This window comes from Polypterus senegalus, chromosome 5 (assembly GCF_016835505.1).
Source record: "Polypterus senegalus isolate Bchr_013 chromosome 5, ASM1683550v1, whole genome shotgun sequence".
Classification (NCBI taxonomy): Eukaryota; Metazoa; Chordata; class Cladistia; order Polypteriformes; family Polypteridae; genus Polypterus; species Polypterus senegalus.
In genome coordinates, this window is record NC_053158.1 from 141517904 (window position 1) to 141540334 (window position 22431).

The 22431-nt window shown below is 37.9% G+C and overlaps 1 protein-coding gene across 5 annotated transcripts in view; it reads left to right on the forward strand.

The window, feature by feature from the left end:
- Positions 1-22431, forward strand: part of amph (amphiphysin) — a 279401-nt gene that overhangs the window by 128727 nt on the left and 128243 nt on the right. For all 5 annotated transcript variants that reach the window (XM_039753408.1, XM_039753409.1, XM_039753410.1 and 2 more), the window contains exons 3-4: positions 5704-5758; positions 21011-21105. In XM_039753408.1, the coding sequence (XP_039609342.1) occupies positions 5704-5758; positions 21011-21105 (150 nt within the window). The remainder of the gene's footprint in view (positions 1-5703; positions 5759-21010; positions 21106-22431) is intronic.

Below are 22431 nucleotides of genomic sequence, written 5' to 3' on the forward strand. Positions count from 1 at the left end.
GCCATGACAAGTTTTAACAAGAGATTTTGATATTACAATCTTACTTTTGCTGTTACATTTGGGGAAAATTGAATTTATGAAAACTAAAGAATTAACCAACACACAAAGCCACTACTTTCATCCTAAGTGACACCAATTATCTGTTATGTTTCACTTGGGCTCATGTGGATTCCAATTTAACTTTTTTGTTATTAAGTTGTTTTATTGTTATTATTTTTATTCTTATACTTTATTTGTAATGTCGGTGCAGCTCAGCTTTATGATTTGTTTTGTTTTTCTTCTTCTGGTTTTTCTTTTTTTAGGTCATTGGCCACCTTGTTGTTAGTAATGTTGCCCATTTCCAGTCATGTGAACATGGCATATGATATCATTACACAGTAGTTTCACATTATGGTGTACTACACATGTTGTTGAAGGTTTTGAAATTTCTCAAAAAATAGAGATAAGCTGCTCAAGGTGAAAAGAGAAAGAACTATACACTGGCTTAGACCTTTAGTTTTGATCTGGTACTTATGTTGAACTGTTTTGCTGACAGTCTTTTTCTAGTTAACTGCTGCTCTCATTTCCTAGTGCATAATTATCAACAGGGAAAGTACTTTTTGATTGTGTCCATAAAAATATCAGAAACGCTTATGCTAATACATTTGTTGGCATTTTTTCTAAGCACAGCGTTACAAACAGGGCTCAGATATGAAATGAATGTCTCACTTGCTAAGCCAAAGAAAAGGAAGGGAAGACTACTCTGTCCTACTTAACTATCATAAAGGATTACTTTTTGACATACTAATGCAGTCCAAGCATAACTACAGTATATCTAGAAATTACTTTGTAATGAAACCACTACAGGAAGTCTAATAGTTTAGAATATGGGAATTCATTTTCATTGACCATGCACTAAATGAAAACGAGCCATGGGCAAAAAGAGCACAAGAAAATCTCAATTATGTGTTCCACTGAACAAGAGAATAGTACTGGAGAATCAAAAAAGCCTGTGGACATTTGTGTGATTCAGAGCTGATTATGAATCTTTCTTCTTATGTCACCTAAGATGAAAAGTACTGCCGCCTGATTGGTTGGAAAAAATAAAACAGAGTAAAAGCAAAGCTTTGCTGAAGATTTTCTACTCATTTCTTGATCACTAAAGTTTAATATGTTCTTTGCAATATAAGCTTGGTATGTTAAATGTTCTGTAATCTGTAATACTTTCAAAAACAGTACTTTAAAGAGATTAATTAGCTTTTCTGGGTGACTCAAAAATTCTAACAGGGTCAATGGGGCTGAAATAGCTGAAGCTAGGGCCATTGTTTTTCTCATGTATGTATATGAAGTAACTATTATCTAATAGGTGTTAATTTAATAATAATTTACTGTATTAACTCACTTTGTTTAGTATACATCCCACCCCTAAATTTTCAAATACACGAAGTTAAAAGTATCTGATTAAAAAGAGACTTAATTAATTTTATATTGCTAAAAATGCAGTCAATTTATTGGCTTTAGTATTAAAACTTTAAATACTGAAGAGAACAAATTTCATTACTAAACGGCTGATTTGAGATATTGGTAAAAGCCCCCCTGCACTTTTTAAACTTTTTGAGTTGTTGCTTTCACATTAACTTCTTTTCACCTGATTGCAGATGCTGTTTTTTTCTATGACAAGCATAACAAATATTTCTGATCAGCGTTTTGAAATACAGTTCCTTATCTACGAAAAAAAATTGATAATAACTGAAACCCAAGAGTGTTCCAGTTTACATAAAAATAATAACAGATCAAATTACAAATGAGTAAGTAGTGATTCTTAAACCAGAGAAAGGTAAGTTTTTCTTGACATAAATTGACACTTGTGATCTACAGGGTGCACTATGGAGCTGCAAACCCCAAGCACAAACGCACAGACATGTTCAAGTTCAAAACAAAGGGATTTATGTCAAACCAAATATCTCCAAACAGTAGGTAAATGCACAATTCTCTTCTCTTCTCTGCACTGCACTGGTACTCCTCCGAGGTGGGTGTTTCCTATCTCCTCTCACCTGTACTAGGCAGTGCGGCCCTTTTTATTGCAGATCCTGAAGTACTTCTGACATCCTGAAACTGAGGCTCAGGATCACTTCAGGATACGTTTGAAGTACGTTTGAAGGGCTCTCTAGTCCCTTCAGTGACGCCTGGCGACACCCATGGGATCCAACAGGGCCGACCCAAAGAACTATAATTCCCATTGTGCCCCATGGGTATCCACAGGGTTACCGTAGCCCAGGGATACTGCCACCTAGCATATGGGGGGAGACAATGACCTGAATATATTGCGTTCCCCTGTGCTTCCATGGTACTGGAATTCCAGCCAGGCAAGGATCTCAAATCAATTAAGACGGGGATGCCGGTCACAGTGTGTTGTCTTTCACACACGATGGAGGGATTATTAACATATTTTAAAGTCCCCATTGTTGACTGCATAAATGACTTGACCATTTGTCATAGCCTACAATCACATGGGAGCTGAAAGGTCTCCCATCAAGCACTGTAAACCTGCTCCATTAATGAAGGTCTGTGGTCTTGTAGAGATGGGGAACAGACAGAATCCTAGATGGATAAAGACATTCTTTATCAAAGACAGTTATGTAAGGTCAGCCATTGCCCTTATTGAGAATGACATTAGGCAGGTCTGCTACAAGGTCATGCAATGTGTGACAGGATCTCAATGCACGGTCATGTGGATTCATGTACTGCTATCATTGATGATGGCATGCCAAACCATAACCAGGTTAATTAAAGATTGTTGTCTGGACAGTTATCCACATTTTTTCAGCATGAAAATCTGGTGGCTGTCATCTGCAAATAATGAAAGACTTGCTGAAATTGACTGGTTTACAGTATGGGAAAATAGCCGAGACATAATCTGTGATAGTGACTGGTCTATGGCAAAAATCTTAGTATAGGCCATAAATAAAGTCCCATCTCTCCTAGTCATTAACTTGTGGTCTGAGACATCATACAGCAATCCAAGTGGTGCCGCATCCCTGAAACGTACAAAACATTAATGGGGTGCTGTGGCAAATTGTCACATAATCCACAGGTCCTTGTATAGGGTTCACCTTTTGCTGTTCCCAGATTCCTTCCAAAGGAAATAAGAGGCTGCCTGAACCAACATTGCTAGTATCTTTCCACTGTCATTTTGGTAATGCCCAATAGACCAACATTTTCATTTATAAGCATACTCTTTAAATTTGAACAGTAAGAATTAATTAGACACTGCCTGATACTGGGCTAACTTTAATGTTTGATTCCTACAGTATCCATACTTAATAGTTTATAAACATACTAGCCAACCCACGGCGTACCATACGCTGCATAATCAGGTCGGTTTTATAATGACTTTTAAGCACAGGGAGAAAATGAACATTTGAAAAGTCGGTAATGTAATAAATCAGCAAGAAAAGCAACATTGTAACAATGCACGGAATGAACCAACACACAATCGTCCATGACTGAAAACTGGCGGACCGCCATCGCGCCTTCTCCTCCCAGATGGAGGGATGGGGGTGGACGGCACTGAGGAGCACTGGAACGGGAGGAGAGGAGAAGGACGTCCATTCCGCTCCCTCCGTCATACTAGTCTGCTGATTTCTCGTTCAGTATGCACTGCCTGCTCATGTGCCCACCTCCAACTCGTCACTTGAGTCGTTGTCGTCTTTGCACAGTCCAGATGCACCTGTGACTCACGTCTTCCGTGTTCCTGCAGGAGCATCTAAGAAGACGCATGTTTGTCGCGAATTGCTGTATGTAGCATGTGAAACAGTTTGCTATGGTGCATGGGGTTGTGCGTCGTAACCGAAAACTAATTTTTTAAAGACTGCTTACTTCATTGTGTTTTAACCTCAATTTTAAGGGATTGTTTTAATGATCCCATGGGATACCCCTCGCAAACCGTTTTACATGCTGCATATGGCAATTCACCTCCGCGAGAAACATGCCTCTATGAACAGTCAACGTGGCTCGGAGGTGCATGTGGCCTCTACGACAGACAACGTCCGAGTTGTCGTACCTAATGGTCTTGGAGTTGGTGGGTGTGGCTCCTTCCTGCGTGCACCATAGGTGTCTTACTTGTCGGGGGCTTAGTGAATCCACACCCCTTCTGCCGTGCTTTCCATGGGTGTCTTTCCTTAGTGAATTATATATATAGATTGTGGTGAGATTTTTTGAGACAAAACAAATTTTCTCACATTTCAAGAATCACTGGCTCACGTGTGTTTGCGTAACCTTTAACATGTGATTTAAATTTGGAACTCCTGATACCTTCTTATTTATACTTTTCTGTGATGGGCAGAAGGAAAGATATGATTTGTAAAGCATTAAATAGTGAAAAAGTAAGAGAAGCAACTGTTATTTATTAGGAGTTTGTTAAGTGCAATAGTATACTTTAGGTGCTGTAGAAAAGAGATGGTGTCCCAGAAGACTTAGTGTCTTGCATTATGCAGAAAGGTCAAGACATTTTCTATGAAAAACAGTCTTACTGTATGTAGTCAAGCACTGTCATTTTACATCGTTTTTTACTTTTTCTTAAATTTTGTATACTGTACATTCATATTTGCTCCCTCCATGGCATACAGTATGTGTGTAGAATATGTGGGAGCAACAATTATTGAAATATAGAAGAAAATTCTTTGGTGAATGAAAATGTTATCCTGCAGAGGTGATAAATTGTAACCATAAATGTTTGTCCTTCATTATGTGTACATTATGTGACTATAGTTTCATTTTGTTTTTTATTCTTTTTACAATTTTCACCATTAATAGTGTCCATTGCTTTAATTTTTGCTTGTATCATTTACATTTTAATGACAAAGGCTGTATTTATTTACTACATTTTTAAAAATGTGTGCAGATATAAATTTATATTTTTGTCTTCATCCAATATTGTATACCATGCAAAAATAATAGAGGATAATGTTAGGGGAGTGTTCTGTGAAAGTACCTCTTATGGTGGGTTCTTTATTTTAAATTTATGCAAAAGCTTGTTTTACACCTAATGCTGCTAGAATGGGTTCCCTGCCACTCTAAACTGGACTAAGTGGGTTCATGATGAACAAAAGAATGAATGGCAAGAAAATCAACTATAATCATAGCAAGGGAAATGAATATTTCAGGAATGTCATTTTGTAAGGATACAACAGATTTGTGGTGGTCATATCTTGCCTGTAAATTAAAGTCATAGTCAGTTAGTCATTTTCTGACCCGCTATATCCTAACACAGGGTCACGAGGGTCTGCTGGAGCCAATCCCAGCCAACACAGGGTGCAAGACAGGAACAAATCCGGGCAAGGCGCCAGCCCACCACAGGACACACACCCACCAGGTCTCCTTACTGCCAGGCAGCAGCGCTACCACTGTGCCACCGTGCCGATCATTAAAGTCATAGTGATAGAGGAATGTTTGAATAATAAGAAAAGTTTTGTTTTTTAATGTATCAAGAAGTAGTATTTGTTTTATTTTTTTCATATTTTATAAAAGTTTTTATTTCAGACAATAAACCAAACACGGTGGAATTAACAGCCCATGACCACCTGCTGAGATTTTCATTGCCAATGGGTATGGCTCTTAGTACAGGAGACTCAACCATCACTTACGTAACAAGTTTTTCAATGGTGTGTTGTTTTCTGTTTTTTTCATGACAAACTTATCATCCACTGTTTGTGTTTTTCATAGACAGAAGGCACAAGACTACAAAAGGAAATGAGGGGATATTTAACTGCTGTTAAAGGTGAGAAACCTTAATAATGCTTAAGTTATTTTAAAGCTGAAAGACTGAATTTTCTTCTTTGAAATTGATTTGCAAATGTTGTTGCAATGTTTCTGGTCCAGAAACACCCTGTCAACTTTTGTTCAGTCCATATGGTTGACCTGGAGTAGGCTGATTTGTTTTGCCATGGTTAAGTGTGCCTATCCCCCCACTAGGTTTCAAAACACACAACTCATAGTCAGGCCAAATATTTCCAGTTATAGTCAGTACAGAAGAGTAAGTTCATATAATATTGACTTTTCAATTTATAAATTTACTGTTAGTGCTCAAGTCTTAATATTGTCAAGGGCCTGTGACTTAGGTGTGGAGGGGATTCATTTTGATACATAAAACCAAGTAACAAATCATAAGCCCTGTTCATTCAATTTCTATTTCTAGTTGGGTGGCCATTTCCTCTTGGGTGGAGGAATGTTTGAACACGAAAACAAGTAGTTAAGGCAGAATTGACACTGAAGGATATCAATATCCTAAGGATTACCTTAACCAGACCCTTTTCTCTGGGACTTTGGAAGCTTGAACTATAAAGTTTAGCAGAGCATAAAAACACTGCCATGGTCCCACTTATAGCTTATTGCTGGGCGGTAACCTTCTGTTTTAACATGACTTCCGTAGCTTGATATTAAAGGTGGTACACAAGTAGAAAATGATGCTTCAGCCTCAAACTTCTTTACCCATTTCTACACCAGACATTGACATTGTTCTCTCAGTTGTAAATTGTGGTTTTGTTTTGGTTTTCCCATTTGTCAATTCAACTTCCCTATCATGTTACGAGACCTTGCTTCCAGGTGGCAGTTCTTTCTCATTAATAGAAGAATCTTTGAAATTCAATACAACTTTCCTAAGTGATGTAATAGTTGCTGATTCTAGCAGGATGTGATGTCAGAATCATTTCCATTCACTATTTGCAGGGCCGGATTTAGACTTGATAAGGCCCTAAGCTATTTGAAAAAAGGGGCCCTTTATAAGTCCAGATATTCTATGTAAGTGCCAAATATGATTTGTTTTGGGGGCCCCCAAGAAGGCGGGGGCCCTAAGCTATAGCTTGTGTAGCTTATACGTAAATCCTGCACTGACTATTTGTGTGTTTTCCTTGTGATTTTTCCCCTTTTTTTCAAGTTCACAGTTTGTTAGTTATAAGCAGCAATCCATTCAAAACTGAAAGTAAGACTTACTATTATATAGTTTGTTGTTACTGTATATGACTAAATATTAACGTTGGGTTCTCTACAGATATTTAATCACTCACCCTCTTGCAGAGAGTGATTGATGCTAGTGAAAACTGCTGAGCTGATGAGTGACGTAAATAAACAGTAAACATATCAAACAACCTCTTGCAGCAATTAAACCATGTAACAGCCGATCAAAAATTCCATTCAAGGTTTGTGTTTATTTTTCAGAAGACTGCCTCTCTTTTTTAAATGCAGCCTTTCCAAATATTTTGCATTTACCTTCTGATTCTCCTGCTGTTTTTCTCAGTATTGCTCTAGATAGTATCACCATTTCCCCTTCAGGTAATGTGAGGAAAATCAGTGTGATAATGGATGACTCTTACATTCAACAAATCCATTTACATTCCATCTTTAAGCAGAACCTGAAAAAGATTAGCCCATCAATCTGTTTATGGTAAACATCTTGTTTAGGCTCTAGTTCTCTGGATTTCCATTGCTGATAGACTGCAGTGCAAACATCTTGTCTTCACTAATGGCGCTTTTCCACTGCATAGTACGGCACGACACGGTTCAGTTCAGCTCACTTTTGCGGGGCTTTCCACTGGGAACAGTACCTGGTACTTGGTCCTTTTTTTAGTACCACCTCAGCCGAGGTTCCAAGCGCCGAACCGTTACCAAAACGTGACGTGTAAACTCTGCTGGTCACTGATTGGCCAGAGAAAATCGTCATTACTGCGACACTGGCTATTCTTTTCTTTAAAGGTACACACACGCGGAAGTTTGTGTCCCGTCTCTCCATCGCTGGACGCAGTTTGTTGCATAAGTGGATGAATGTTTCTTCAGACATTCGAAAGTTCTCCAGCCACTGAGTGTTTGTAAAACCGGGAACAATCACATCCCACCACTCTGAAGCACGGTTAAATGTCCAAACAGATGGTCTGTTGCGGCGACTTTTTTGCAAAATGTGGAAGATCTGTAATATACAGAATCAGCATTTTAATGTTACACTGGCAGTTAAGTTCATTTTATGCTTTGCAACAGTGATAAAAGTTAGCTAGTGACGTGCTTTTTTTAGATGCTTACCCTTGCGCGTCGTCGAGCTAAAGTGTTGTCGTTGTCTGCGTGTTGTTGTAAAAGTTCCACGGTGTCACGGCAGTAGAGGCGGCCCAACTATAACGACACGTGAATAATCCCGCCCACTCTAAAGCGGTACTAAACTGCAGTCGAAACGCAAACCGAGCCGAACTGAGCCGAACCAAGGTGAGCTGTACTGAACCGTGCTGTGCCGTACTATGCAGCGGAAAAGCGCCTTTACAGCTCTTTCATGACTGTGGTGTAGCGGGTCCACAGCTCTGAAAAGAGGGCCTTTTTTAAAAATAAATAATTATTTGGCTGGCTCACTCTCTGTGGGTGCGCATGCTTACACAGCTGCAGGGAGCTGGTGGAGTAATTGGAGCAAGACACACCTGCACGTGAAGGTGCGGTCTTTCAGAATTGCTTCGTCGGCTTCCTACATTGTGCAATTGAGATGCTGTGCCCTCGGAGCCTTATAAGAATGAGCCATCACGAGAAACAGGAAAAAAAAGGGTGGGGGGGAAAGGGGGGTGATCGGAAAGAGAAAGGAAAGGTGGTTAAAAGATGGAGAGTGAGAGAAAAGGCAGTAGCGGTGGAGAGATCCGGTGCAAGTGAGCAGATGAAAGGCAGAGAAGGCAGACAGCTGAGAGAAAGTCCATTGGAGCATGTGAACAGCACTCTGGGGCGGATGGCCACTCCAGCTAAGTGACCTGGGAGCTGGAGTGGCAGAACCACTGCTCAGTTATAACGACTCGCTGGAGAGAAGCAGCGTGGCTACAGGGGAGTGAGAGGCTGAGAGAGGCGCCCTGCGGGTTGTGCCATGGACCACAGGGGTGCTAGCCTGGCAGCAGGTGTTGGAGGCTTGATGGGGTGCCCTGTTGGGAACCAGAGACATCCTGAGCTTAGGGGCAGTGATGAAGGTGGCCTGAACTGCCAGTTAGCGCCTCCTTGGTTGCAAAGACCCGCTCTGGGTTAAGCCAATGAGATGTCTGTTTTTAAGGGAATGTACCTGGGCACATGCTTTTAATGACAGCTTCCTGCACTGTTTTTACCCTCATTTTGATGGATTATTTATTTGATCATTTTAACCTCCACATAGACACCTTCTTTTTATGGATTATTTATTTATTTAACTAAGCACTGCACTTTTTGAGCACTGTTTGTTTGGACTTGTTTTAATAAAAGCACTCGAGGACTTTTTCACCATCCCCTTGCTTTGTGTGTGTGTCCTCATCTGTCAAGCTCATCCCAGTCAAGACTATTAATGGTGTTGGGTTCAAGTGGCTTCCAGAGTAGAAGTGAGATCCGGTAGCATGGGTCCAACTCACATCATCACAATGACTCTGTTCTTCATTGTATCCATACTGTATAGCGCCCGACCCGGCACAGACTGACACAGAGGCACATACAAGATTAACACAGGTTTTTATTACTCTTCAGCCATGGGACACGTCTTCCCCGTGCCACACAGCCCAACACAGTCCCAACACAAAGCACAAGTAGCACCAAAACACTCTCTTCTCTTTTACCACCACGCCTCCTCAAGCTTAGTCCTCCTCCTCGCGACTCTGGCTCTCGAGTGGTGGTGGCTGGCCCTTTTTATAGCCCACCCGGAAGCGTTCCAGGTGCTTGACCACCTGGTCCTAATTGCACTTCCGGGTGGGGCTGAAGACTTGTCCAGCTGGGCTGTTGACTCCATGTAGCTCCCCCTAGCGGCCATCTGAACTCCCAACCAGGCTGTGGAAGACTCCATCTCCCATGAAGCCATGCGACAGGTTGGGGGATCACCGTCGACCAGGGAGGCTGCCACCAAGCGTCCCGGGGGAGGTGTTGAGGTGCCCATGGTTGCCTTTGTTCTGCATCAGTCTAACTCATATTGTGCCTCCTCTCTACACATTGAGTAATGTTTACAAAAGTAGCAAAAGAGGATCTTAAAGCATACCTGTGAAGCAAAACAGAGGCCAGTATGGGGAAGCAGATAACAGTTGTGGAAGAAATAAATTGGAAATATATTAAGGAAAAAAATTTGTCCCTAACTACAACCACTTTGAGTCAGGAACCAGATAGCAGGAAACTTGTCCATTGCGTCTTTTAAATATCTCCTCATGAAGAGGGAGCACCCTGTTACAGTGGCCTACTAAGAGACAGTGTCTTGAGCAGAGATTGTCAGCAAATGCTCACAAAATAAAGGCAGAGATTCAAATTATAGACAAGTGAATTTGCATAACAGTGCTGAATTAATCCTCACATTTACTCTGATTGGTTTAAAGATATGAGATGTTTTTCAGCCGAGAGCATAGCCAGGTTACATTCAATTCTTGACCTACCCATATCTCTTAAGTTCAGCTCTTATTCTTTAATGGAAAACTGTGTACATGACAACTTGGTAAGTCTTACTGGGAACATGAAAAAACATGACATCAGCCAATTTCTTGAACCACCTAGGTCATCTTATCTCCTTGTTGCTTGTACACCCTTCATCTGGTTTCTTAATAAGTTTACTTAACCATTTATGCTACTTCTAATATGGAAAGCATATGAAAATCCTTCATGCACAATAACTACATTGCCTTTAGATAACTATATTATTCTTTCATACAGTGTATGAGATAAAGCATTCCTTCTTGAGAGGAATCATGCCATGTTCTCAGAGGGAGATAGAGAATGTGTCACCCAACAAATCGCAGTGACTCATGGCAGCACAGTACCCAAAATTTGGGAAATGGGAACTAGGTTACATAAATATAGGCAAAGTTAAAAAGGACTATGTATAAGAGTAAGACTTCTCTCCTAACTGGTCTGTAAAGAGATGAGCAGTATAAAGGCTTTCTAACAGACCTGGCCTTTTAAGACCTACACAGATGCAGGGTACAAAAACACCAAGGACTGCTGTAAAATGTGCTGTTGTACTTTAGTTGGAAACATGCTTCTGAGGTTAAAGTGTAGAATGTATAAAAATCACAATGGACATCACAGAGTAGTTTGCATTTGAAAATCAATAATCTGTCTGTTTCATTATAGGCAACGGAAACTGTCCAACCAAAAATATGAATTGGATGTTCATGAAAGAGATGGATAAAAGAGGATGAGAAAATAACCTGAAAAGTACTTCAGAAAATACAAATGGTTCAGATTATAATTGATTTATTAAATTTGCCTGTGACAGCCCTGCTCTAGAGTGACAAGGAGAAGAGACAGGTGCTGATGTGAAATAGAATGTCCCAGGTTAAAAGAGTGAGCAAGATAAGAATTGAAGAGAGTGATTTGATGTGCGGTTTGTAACATTGGCAGATAGTTGAGACATCATAGCAGATACATAGATCTACCTGGCAAGAAGGCTAGTCCAGGATGCATGTAGGGTGTTTGCTTACCCTCTGTTTCTCTGGTATTCTATATACTTGCTTTATATGATGTGTCACTGTGGTTTTAAAGGCAATTGAACAAATTTGCATTTCTTTATTCTGCAGAAATACCTGTACAGTGCTCTCATGTTACAGCACCTTCATTTTGATTATTTGCAATACTTTTCAACATTACTACAATGTGTGGTCCTGTTTATCTGACAACCATATTGCATTTTAAAAGTTCTTCTAAATGGCAGTACTCTATGACCTTTGTCACCATTATAAAGTAGAAGTCACCTTTTTCAAAGAGACCTTATCGTCTAGCATTGAAATGGCAGCACTGCAGTCTAGAGTGAGCTTAGACTTCAACTTTTCTCAAGGATAACAACGTCAGGAAAAATACTTTTTAAATATTAATTTAAAAAAGCTCTGTGAAGGCTTGTTGAGTCATCTTTTTCTCTTCTTACTGATTGTGATTTTTTTCACAATACTCATGCACAAAGTATGAAATGATGCCTTTTGTTAATAAATTTGTGACATTAATTGAATCCTTTAACAAAAACTGTGACAGAAAGAAAATGCTTTAGTTTGTACAACATAAGCTTACAGAATAGTAAAAGGGCAAGACTTTCCATGATAATGGTTTAGATTTTTATAATTAACAGTCTAAATTTGGTTTTTAGTTTGCTATAGCAACAACATGAAAGATATATTTATTTTTACAATTTATAGCTTTAAATTGTGAATTCATTAAATTGTTTTCACTAATAATCCATGTCCTTTGCAAGCATTAAAATGGAAATGAATAATTTGCCCTTTTGATGCTAATTGTATTTTCATTTATGTTACATTTACAGTTAATTTTAATTAGTTTACATAAGCCATTTAACGCTCTGGAGGCTGGTAGTGTCTGCTGGTTTTATGTCCGCCAAGCTTTTATTTCTTAATTAGTTTTATTTTGCTTGGACTTTTTTAAATTGCCAATTCTTTTTTTCCAACTTCTACTTACAATTCACAAAAATAGAAATACAAATTGACAATTTACAATGTATTATGATGTGTTGCCAGGTTGTCCCAAAGGTTGAGTGCTCTTTACTTACACATGGACCTTTTATAATATACTTCGAAGAAGGATATTTTAAAGCCTGATAGCAAGAAACAGCCCAGTTAATTAAAAGACAGGATTATTTAGTGGTTGAAGCACTGATCAAGGAGTCTGGGTTTGAAACCATGGTATGAGTTCTTCCTCAAAGAGTGCTAGTGAAAATAGCTTTTAAAGCATCTAAGCTTTTATTCCTTTGCTGTATAAAAATAAGATATAATAGACTGAATCAGATCTTTGTATTTCTGCAGGAGTATAATGAGCTACATAGAATGTAATGGAGTTGTTATGCTATGTATGGGACCAAAGTTGACTCTGCATGAGCGTTAAATCATTATAAACAGTGGGCTGAAACATAAATAAAACAAATAAGACATTCTTGGCATTCTGCACCAGAATATTGGGCCCAGCAGAACAGCCAAAACATTTAATCAATAAAAGATCTAGGATGGTCTTAGGACCACTTCCATGTCCCTTACAGAGCAGCACAGTGCAGTGCTTGAGCAAGCATTGAGGACGGATGTTAGTTAACACCTAATCTGGTGTTTGTAAGTATGGTAGATACTATTTTCATTATGTATATTAGAACATTAGAACACTAGACGAGAACAGACCATTCAGCCCAACAAAGCTCGCCAGTCCTATCCACGTATTTCTTCCAAGAAAACATCAAGTTGAGTTTTGAAAGTCCCTGACGTCTTGCTGTCTACCACACTACTTGGTAGCTTATTCCAAGGGAGTCTGCATTACTTCTCAGTTATAAACATCTGCTTTTCATGTTGAACCTTACAGAAGTTATCTGCTTTGTATGTCCATCATGAGTGATCAGAAGTATGCATTATAAATTCTATTGTGTGTTATAGACATTACAGTCAAACTTAATCTTACAACATTTAGCCCACAATGTAAATTATATCATTTTCAACTTCTATAAAATGTAAAGGATAAACTCCACCTTATGTCACTCCATGTAATGCCACAAAGCAGTTAATATCAACAAGTTTATCTTCCTCAACAGTAGAAATCCATGGTTAATATCACAAAGTTACTGATTTTGCAGCTTATTTTACTGGCTGCACTAGATGACAGCAGTTTCAATTGACTTTGTAATAAGGAGAATGATCATATAAACGGTTAATAGCCAGAGCTAAACCCAAACTGTTGGAAATTTAATAATCATAGATAAAGAAATCATAGTATAGAAACAGAGGAAGGTCAAGCCAGATAAGAACACTATACAAAAAACATAAATTGAGGTCAGGAACTGAGAAGGTTCATGACTAGGAGACTTGTAGCACACAAAATAATTCAAATACATTATTATTTCTTTTTAGGACTGAATCCACAAACTTGGATAACTAGCACCCACCTGGCATCCAAGCATTTCACAATTCACAGAGTGACATAAAGAACAAGATTATGTAGCTCAAAAATGTGATTCATTCGTATCATCGTCTAAAAGATGTCTAATTTGAAAACAAATACGATGAGTGGATTCGTTGATTTCTAAACCCCATCTAAACCCCCAAAATAAGTTTCAATTATTTTTAGATGCCAAGGAAAAATTGTAAAAAAAAAAATTTAAAAAATAGCCAGATCACAGCACTCATTAAAAGATGCAATACATCCAACATTAATCACAAACGTCATGCAGTGTGAATGATCTGGGAGGCAGGTCTTCAATTCAAAATCTTGTTTCATTTAAGCATGCTCTGCTTTCATGCAGAAGAAAATTTTTCAGTTGTGGTTTATGAAATATTTAAGAAAAAATATGTATGTTTGGAAGATTGTGAGCATATAACAATGGCAATGTGGATTAAGCAAAACATGAAACTTGAGATTCTTTCTATGGATGTTGTTTGCTGTTGTTTATGGTTTCCATTTGAAGTCCATTGTCTCAGAAATTTTGTTATCTCCATTTTCCATGAAAACATAAGATTAAAAATTACGTAAACTAAATGGGATAATTAACAGAAAAGTATCATTATTTAGTGGAGAATTCCTGTAACCAGCAGCCAAACAGTACAGAAATACTCTACAAGCCAACAAATGATCAGATAACTTGATCCCATTTGTACCATGTTTTATAACAGTAGGATTTGACTTTGATTGATTGAAGAAATTGATTGGAGTTGAAATGGTGGCCATTCAGAAACTGATTTTGAGACACTGTGACTTAGCTGGTCATCTGGAAAGTAACAAATAAGGATTGTGAATCTTGAAAAGCAAGTCACTTAAAATTAATTTTAAAAGACTGTTCCATTAGCAATAGTAATTGGTTACAAATTTAAAAAGTAGCCAGAAACATTTGATTAATTAATTAATTAATTGACTAATTAATTAATTCATTCATTCATTCATTCATTCATTAATTAATTAATAATTCATTCATTCATTAATTAATTCATTAATTATGTAAGTACAGTTATATAGCACTTTTCTATCTACTCAAAGTGCTTCACATAGACAATGGGGATCCACTTAAACCACCACCAATTTGCAGAATCCACCTGGATGATGCGATGACAGCCATTTTTTCACCAGTATGCTCAACACACATTTGTTGCTAGGTGGTGAGGACATGAGAGAGATAGCCAATTGGTGACACAAGATGATTAGGGGGACAGAATGGATGAGACTGTGATCGGCAATTTAGCCGGGACATCTGGCAACACACAACTTTTTCTGAGAGATTCCCTAGGGATCTTGTATGATCACAGAGAGCCAGGACCTCAGTTTTATGTCTCTTCTTGTCACTGCACGGGGACATTGAGATCCTTACACAGACCACAGGGTAATGAGGTGATTAGGTAAAGCTGCCTACTCTCTGAAGAACTATCAGAGATGATGTGTGAAAAAACTGGAAGCTTCAGACAGCTTCAGCCTCATTTGGCCAGAATACCACAAAAGGTGGTATTATGCAGTTAAAAAAATCTAAATTAGAATGCTAAAACCTGCTCAGAAGTGCCTATTAGCTTCCACTACACCAAAGAGGAAATGTTATTAAACAGAAGAGCAATAGTATAGAATAGTAGGAGTTTATGAGCCTCCATTTCATGTGAACAGCAATGGGAATATCAGTAAAAATAATAGTAAAAGTGATAAATATCTAGAAAAAATGTTTAAAAATGAAGCAAGCAAATCTCTTGAAGCCAAAAACCAGATTCACAGCCTCTTTTATCCCCTAGCTTAAAATGGCAAAGAGGTAATAAATTAATACAAAACTCTGACCAAGTAAAAGCCCATTATGAGTATTCATAGAGCTAGTGATAGCATGCTGAAGAGCTAATAAAAAAGCAAGCTGCTAATTCAAACATAAGCAAACAGCATGCTACAATAAATATAAGACTCAGTGCAAAAATAGAAGAAAATATTACTGTTGTGGTGAGAATAATTGGAAAACAAAGATCTGTGCTGCCGAAATGCTTTATTATAAGGTTCATTAGTCTGACAAAATGATTCTTGAAAAATATGGTAATTACTTAAAGCTCTGTTATGATTCATGTTGCACTGAGGCAGTTATTTATTGAATAATTTCTTTTAGAATTAAAAGAAAGGGGGTTCATTTACATGTTTAATTTTCAATACATTATGGCATATATTATTAAAAATGCAAATGATCCTCCTGACGTAGATACTTATTTTTACACGCTTAACTGTGGTTAAAATAAAGCATTATTTCCAACAGGGAGCCAACAAGTATTTACAACCTGTAAATCAGAACAGTCCATCTCAAAACAGCTCCTTGGATCAACTGAAAGCCAAATGTATTCATTTTCCTGTTTGACATCCTATTCATATTGACACTACAAGACAGAAAATGAAATAGGAACCCATACACTATACTTTCTTTTCAGATGATTACACACAGTAAATTCTCACCTTACTCCAAATGCGTCTGGGGTTGGCTCCAGTTGCCTCAATTGAATAATTGGGTTAGAAAATGAAGGGATTGTGTTAAAAAATGCTTTAGTTGCCTCACATTTGTATGCAATCTTTTTGTTCAACCCACTGAATTAAAGCTGAAAGTCTGCACTACAACTGCATCTGAGTTGTTTCATTCAAAATTCATTGAGGTAATGTACAGAACCAAAATTAGAACAAAGTTGTCTCTGTTCAAATATTTATGGACCTAACTGTATATAATTATAACAGGCTTTTACTGTGTAGTCATATGGACAGCTGCCAAAGGTAAATATCCATAGTTCCAACTTAAAAGTATGCATATTGCAAATATTCTTGAGTCTTCAAGACTAAACATAACAAAAAAACATTCAAGTCACCTATATGATCCACATTTCCATTTTTTTGAACTTCAGTGATGCTGCTCCATTTTAGCAGGACATTGCTGGCATATCTTCTTAAAACGTATCACATTAATATCATTAAGAACAAGTCCCTAAAGAATTCACACACAGGGCAAATTTACTAATGACATCTTGTCCATATGCTAATAACTGAAGCAGTTGGCCATACAAGTTTGGGAATTCTATAACCCCAGTATTATTGTGTACATGGAAAATATACTTTGTAAACTTGACGCTATATAGCGCCTGACCCGACACAGATTGACACGGAAGGCACGTGTAAAATAAAAGAAATACTTTTTATTTTTCTTCACATGTGGGCATACGTATTCCCCGTGATGCACAGGCAATACACAGTCCTAAGCACACCACTAATCCATCGCACTTTCTCATCCTTGGCACCACCACTCCTCCCAAGCAACCTTGTCCTCCTCCACCCGACTTTGGCCGCAGAGTGGTGGTTGCTGGCTCCTTTTATAGTTCACCTGGAAGTGCTACAGGTGCTTGATCACCAAGTTCCGGCTGCACTTCCAGGTGTGATGCATCTGCTGCCCACACGGGCTCAGGGGTCCCAAACACAGCACCCCCTGGCGGTGCCTACAGGACCCAACAGAGCTGCACCCAACTCCAATTCCCAGGGATCTCTGTGGGAAACCCAGGCACTGCTCCACCCCAGGGGGCGGTCATCTAGCGTCCAGGGGGAGGTATTGCACTGTCCAGGACTGCTCCCCCTGAATATAGTGTGCAGGGATGTCCCGGCTGGACATGGATGCCTGCCGCAACTTACATTGCCTGGTTTGGTAGAGTGACTACTGCTACATTGTTTAGTATCATAAGTCTTATGATTTAACACTAGCACAGTTTACCACTCTAAAGGACAAAGATTGTATGGGTTGTTTTTAAATTTTTGATTTTTTTTAGTTTATTTTTCAAAAACCATACCATTACAATGGCATGCTTCTAAATGAAACAAGTAACAGTAATTTAACAGATACAGCCATACTCTTTGAAATTAATATAAAGCATTAAAAAGAAAGAAAAAAGCAAAACAAAACAAAATTCATACCCCACCCAAGAGTTTTAAAATTTTTAATTACTGAATTTCATCATTGTGTGTGTCATGCTACTGTCCTTGCTTAACGTTTTCTATATAGCTGCACTGCAAATATCCAAAATATCTAAACTTTCATATTTAAAAAGAGATTAATGCCATTTTTGTTCATTTTTTACACTAAAACTCCCCCTTCTACCACAAGAAATGCTATTGAACATTGTACTTGTCTGCATTTGCAAATCCTTTTTATTTAGAAAAATCCTGTCCTGCTCCTGTTACTTATATTACTGAACTTTTCTGCCCAGTTGTAAATTACTATATTTTATAGACAACTAGACAATAATCACTGCAAAAATGTCATACTTATAATGACTCACAGTGTTTCACTATGTGTGATGAAGAACATCATAGGCATATCTGAACAACTGTCATTGCTACAGTTATTTCTGTCACAGATTGTGGAAAACGTCTAGCAGGGGACAATTGTGGAGATAATACACTGACAGAAGCTGGAATGACCGGCTGAATGTGGAACTTAACTATATATAAGGTGTCATTTAGGAAAAGGAAATTATATGATTTGAGTACACATTTGCCTTCAAGCCATTGTCTTTATGTAATTCAGTATATGAATCAGCCTATTAAAAGAATGTGATTTGAGTATTCATTGCATAGGAAAAAATATGATTTCAGCATGCATCTTCTGGCAGTTTTGGTGCATATTTGAATCACTTATAGTCACAATGGTTTGATGGCAGATGCATATTTAAATTTCATGATTGCATAGCATAATGACAGTTTTCTTGTTATATCAGTCACTTGGGACACTTTGTGCAGAGCATCATTTGTATGTGTGTGTGTGTGTGTGTGTGTGAAGGCAAGTGAATAATCAACCTGCTCCTTTGCTTAAATGTATTGGCCTAAGTGCATGACTGCCAGTGATTGTCAAGAAGAACCCGAGTTTGAATCCAGAGTTGGGGAAAGTGAGTACAGGTGATGTTGCCACGGACCCCAAGCTAGAGGTGTGAGGCAGAGATGGTGGCACAGATGTACAGGCAGTCGACAGAGAAAAGATTATTGGAGCCTCAAGGAAGAAGCCAAGGAGGATCGGAGCAGTGGCAGCATTGTTGGGAGGTGGCCGAGGAAGGAGACAGTGTGTAGTAAACCTCACATGTGGAAGGAAGAGAGTGGCACAGCATTTCACTAATGTATTAGTCTACCAGAAGCAGTGATGATAACATTTCAGCCAAATACTTCCACAGACAATATGAAGATATATAAACATATTTGTCATGCAGTATAACCACCAAAGGAAAGATATCGCAACATCAACATCAAATACTCAACGCATAAAGCAGAAACGCATATGAAAATAATAAATATACCATATATGTTCAATTTTTCCTGTATAAGAGTAATCAACATAATTCAACATAAATCAACATGATTCATAATAATGATGGCAGCTACACCTAAACAGAAACTTGTCTAAGTCAACATACCCTTTAGATTGCATCACAAAAAAATCTATCAATGAGTTGCTTAAAAAGGCTCTAGCCTTCAAGCGCCAAGGCAGGACTGAAAAGCTCAGGCAGCACATGTGCACTTATGAGCCAAAGTATGCCAAGAATTCTGTGGGTTTGAAGGGCCTGCTCTAGCAAATCAGAAACTGGCCAGAGACACCAAGAAAAACGAAAATGTCATATATTCCTAAAATGAATATGTTTTTAATAAGATAATGCAACAAGCATGTCATCCGATTATGACAACAAAGTAAAATAAATATTTTAACAACATGTTAAATTCCTGAGATGAATTCATTAATTTAATTTTTGCACAACACTGGTACCCATGTAACATACTATCAGGTTGTGGTTTATTTATCATCTAGTGTTTCTCTTTTCAAAGTAAACACTTATTAATCAACATTTATTTTTCCTTTTTCTCAATTCATATTCTAGTCTGGGTTATTAGTTTTTGATTTCTTGACTGATTAAGGTTTCATCACTTGAACAGCCCTTTGGCTTTGTTATTTGTTCTTAATTAAGAGGTGAAATGATTAAGTGTGTAATATCATGAAAGGAATTAATGCAGTTGACTGGGACTGTTGCTTTAAAATTAGTTCAGTAAAGTAAATTTCACACAAACGTTACAATATTTGTCTTCACAGAGAGAACTATAGACACATGGAATACGTTTCCAAGTAGTGTGTTGGACTATAACACTCCAGGAACATTCAAAACTCCACGTTGTTCTGGAGAAATTAGTTGTATAAGATTGACAAGCTTTATTAGGGCGAAAGGTCTGTTCTTGTCAAACATTTTTATAGGGTTTTAATGTTCTAATGTCTGATCCTGCATGCCTGAATTTTTTTTGCATGTCTCCCAAATGAAAACAAGAAAGCTTTACAAATCTCTCCTTTACTCATCCTCTAAACAAGGTCTTGCTCTGAGCATTATAATCATACTTGCCTACTAGACTTTAGACTCCACCGAATAGCCACTTCTGTGACTTAAGATTTAATTAGTTTCAATTAAATATTTTAAGCAGCTTGTGTCTCTGTTTGTTGCTTTCTCTTAATGTGTATTTCCTGATTTTAGTAGTGTGTTATTCTGGCATTTTCTGTATACAAGCTAAATTCTGTATGTCTTCCTCCAGATTATAATCCTGGTAAATAGCTTTGTTTTGAGTGTTTAATTAAAAAAACTGCTGCGTGGAAACAACTTAAATGAATTAAATGACAAGTAATACGTAATGTTTGATTGTTATAATTTCCACCCCGGGAAATCAAACAACAGACCTATTAATATCTGACTTATGTGTTTCTTTTTTCACTTTGCTACTCATGTATTAAGCCCCCGCTTGAAGCTCTCTTTTTCATTAGATGATGAAAAGAGATTGACGAGCTTGTGGAATACAAACTGAAAAATAAACAAGAGACCACATTGGCAGCCAAGATATCTTTACAGGATTTGGCAGCAGTAATACTTTATAGCTAGTGTTGCCAAGGATACCAGAACTGCATTGTTTGCTTTTCCCCCACAACAGTTTGAACAAATTTGAAATATATTACAAGGTTCATTTAATATGTTTTTAGCATTTACATTTTTACTAACTGCTAGCGCTGATGTTTTGGATTAAAGTATATGTTGTTTATTTACAGGAATGCAGGAAGCATCCATGAAGTTGACTGAGTCTCTTCATGAAGTCTATGAGCCTGAATGGCATGGGAAGGATGATGTCCTGACTATTGGAAAGGTGAGTTGGGCTCATCTGCTGCATGGTTGAACAATAGAAGCTTCAAATGATCAGACCACCAGGAACACCTGGAATACAAAAAAAAGATGCACTAAGAAAATAATAAAAAGAAGATGCCATCCCAGTTGTATTTATTTATAACTGCTCCAGCTTAACCAGAGTCATTTTTTCAGTTTATTGTCTGCAGAATGGCTGTGACCATAGTCTTCCACATGGGTAGATTTCCTATCTAGTCTGGATCCATTTGTGAAAATCTCCTTCTTTTCTTTTGACTCTTCTTATAGCCCTAGAGGGGGACCCACTAGGTAGTACTTTGCCATGTGTCTCATATTTCCATGTGCGATCCAGCTCCTATAACTTTCCATAGTTACATAGAATTGTTTCTTGGACTTCTGGTTTCTGGCTGCTTGCTGCAAAGACAGATGAGCAGGGAAATCTGAAAACTTCTTAATGCTCTTTGTAGAGGTTTTCCTCTGTGTTTTCAGAGGACATGAATAGAAGCAAAAAGTAACTGTAATAAATGTCATTATTAAAGAACGACTTTTTCCAGACTATGATTTCATCCAAACGCAGGAGCTTTTTTTGGATATCTCAAATAGTTTGTTTGTATTTTGCCTTCAAAATGTTATTTTTTGGAGTGAATTCAAATCTGTTAAAAAATTGCATTGATTTATGGCACTATGATTAAGAATGTTAGCATCCTTTATATGATGAAGTACTAAGGTCTGTGTGTCCAGTCCCCAGAGCAATTGGCTATGATGTGATTGGTCAGTTTGGCTTTGTTGACGTAAGAAAAGAGGAAGTGCGAGTGTGAGACGCATGAGGAGATGAAAAGGCGTATGACACACACTGTGAAATGGCAAGTATAAAACTGGACAGGAGGCAGGAATGGTGCCTCAAAAACAATGATAGAGTCTGAGAAGCAGACTTTAAGGGAACGCTCTTGAGAGACGGAGCTGCTGAGAAGAGAAGTTCATACACATACGACTACAGAGGAGAGGCGCTGAATGCACATGTTGGGCAAGAAATAGCAAATATTTTTTATTTTTTCTATTAACTGTCTTTAACAGGTACCATGGCTAGTTACATTTATAAAAAAATGTAAATATCAGTGATTTAACATTGGCATTTAAAAAAGTTTTAGGTGATTTCATTCATTCTCACTCAGAATGGGATAAAGCAGTGTCTTCCATAATTGACCATTAAAACACAAAATATAATACACGATTAGAAAACAGCTTAACAGGTTTCACACATCCAAATAACCTGTACACATTGGAAGTCATGCATTCATATTTTCTCATTTCTTTCATTTCATAATGTAAC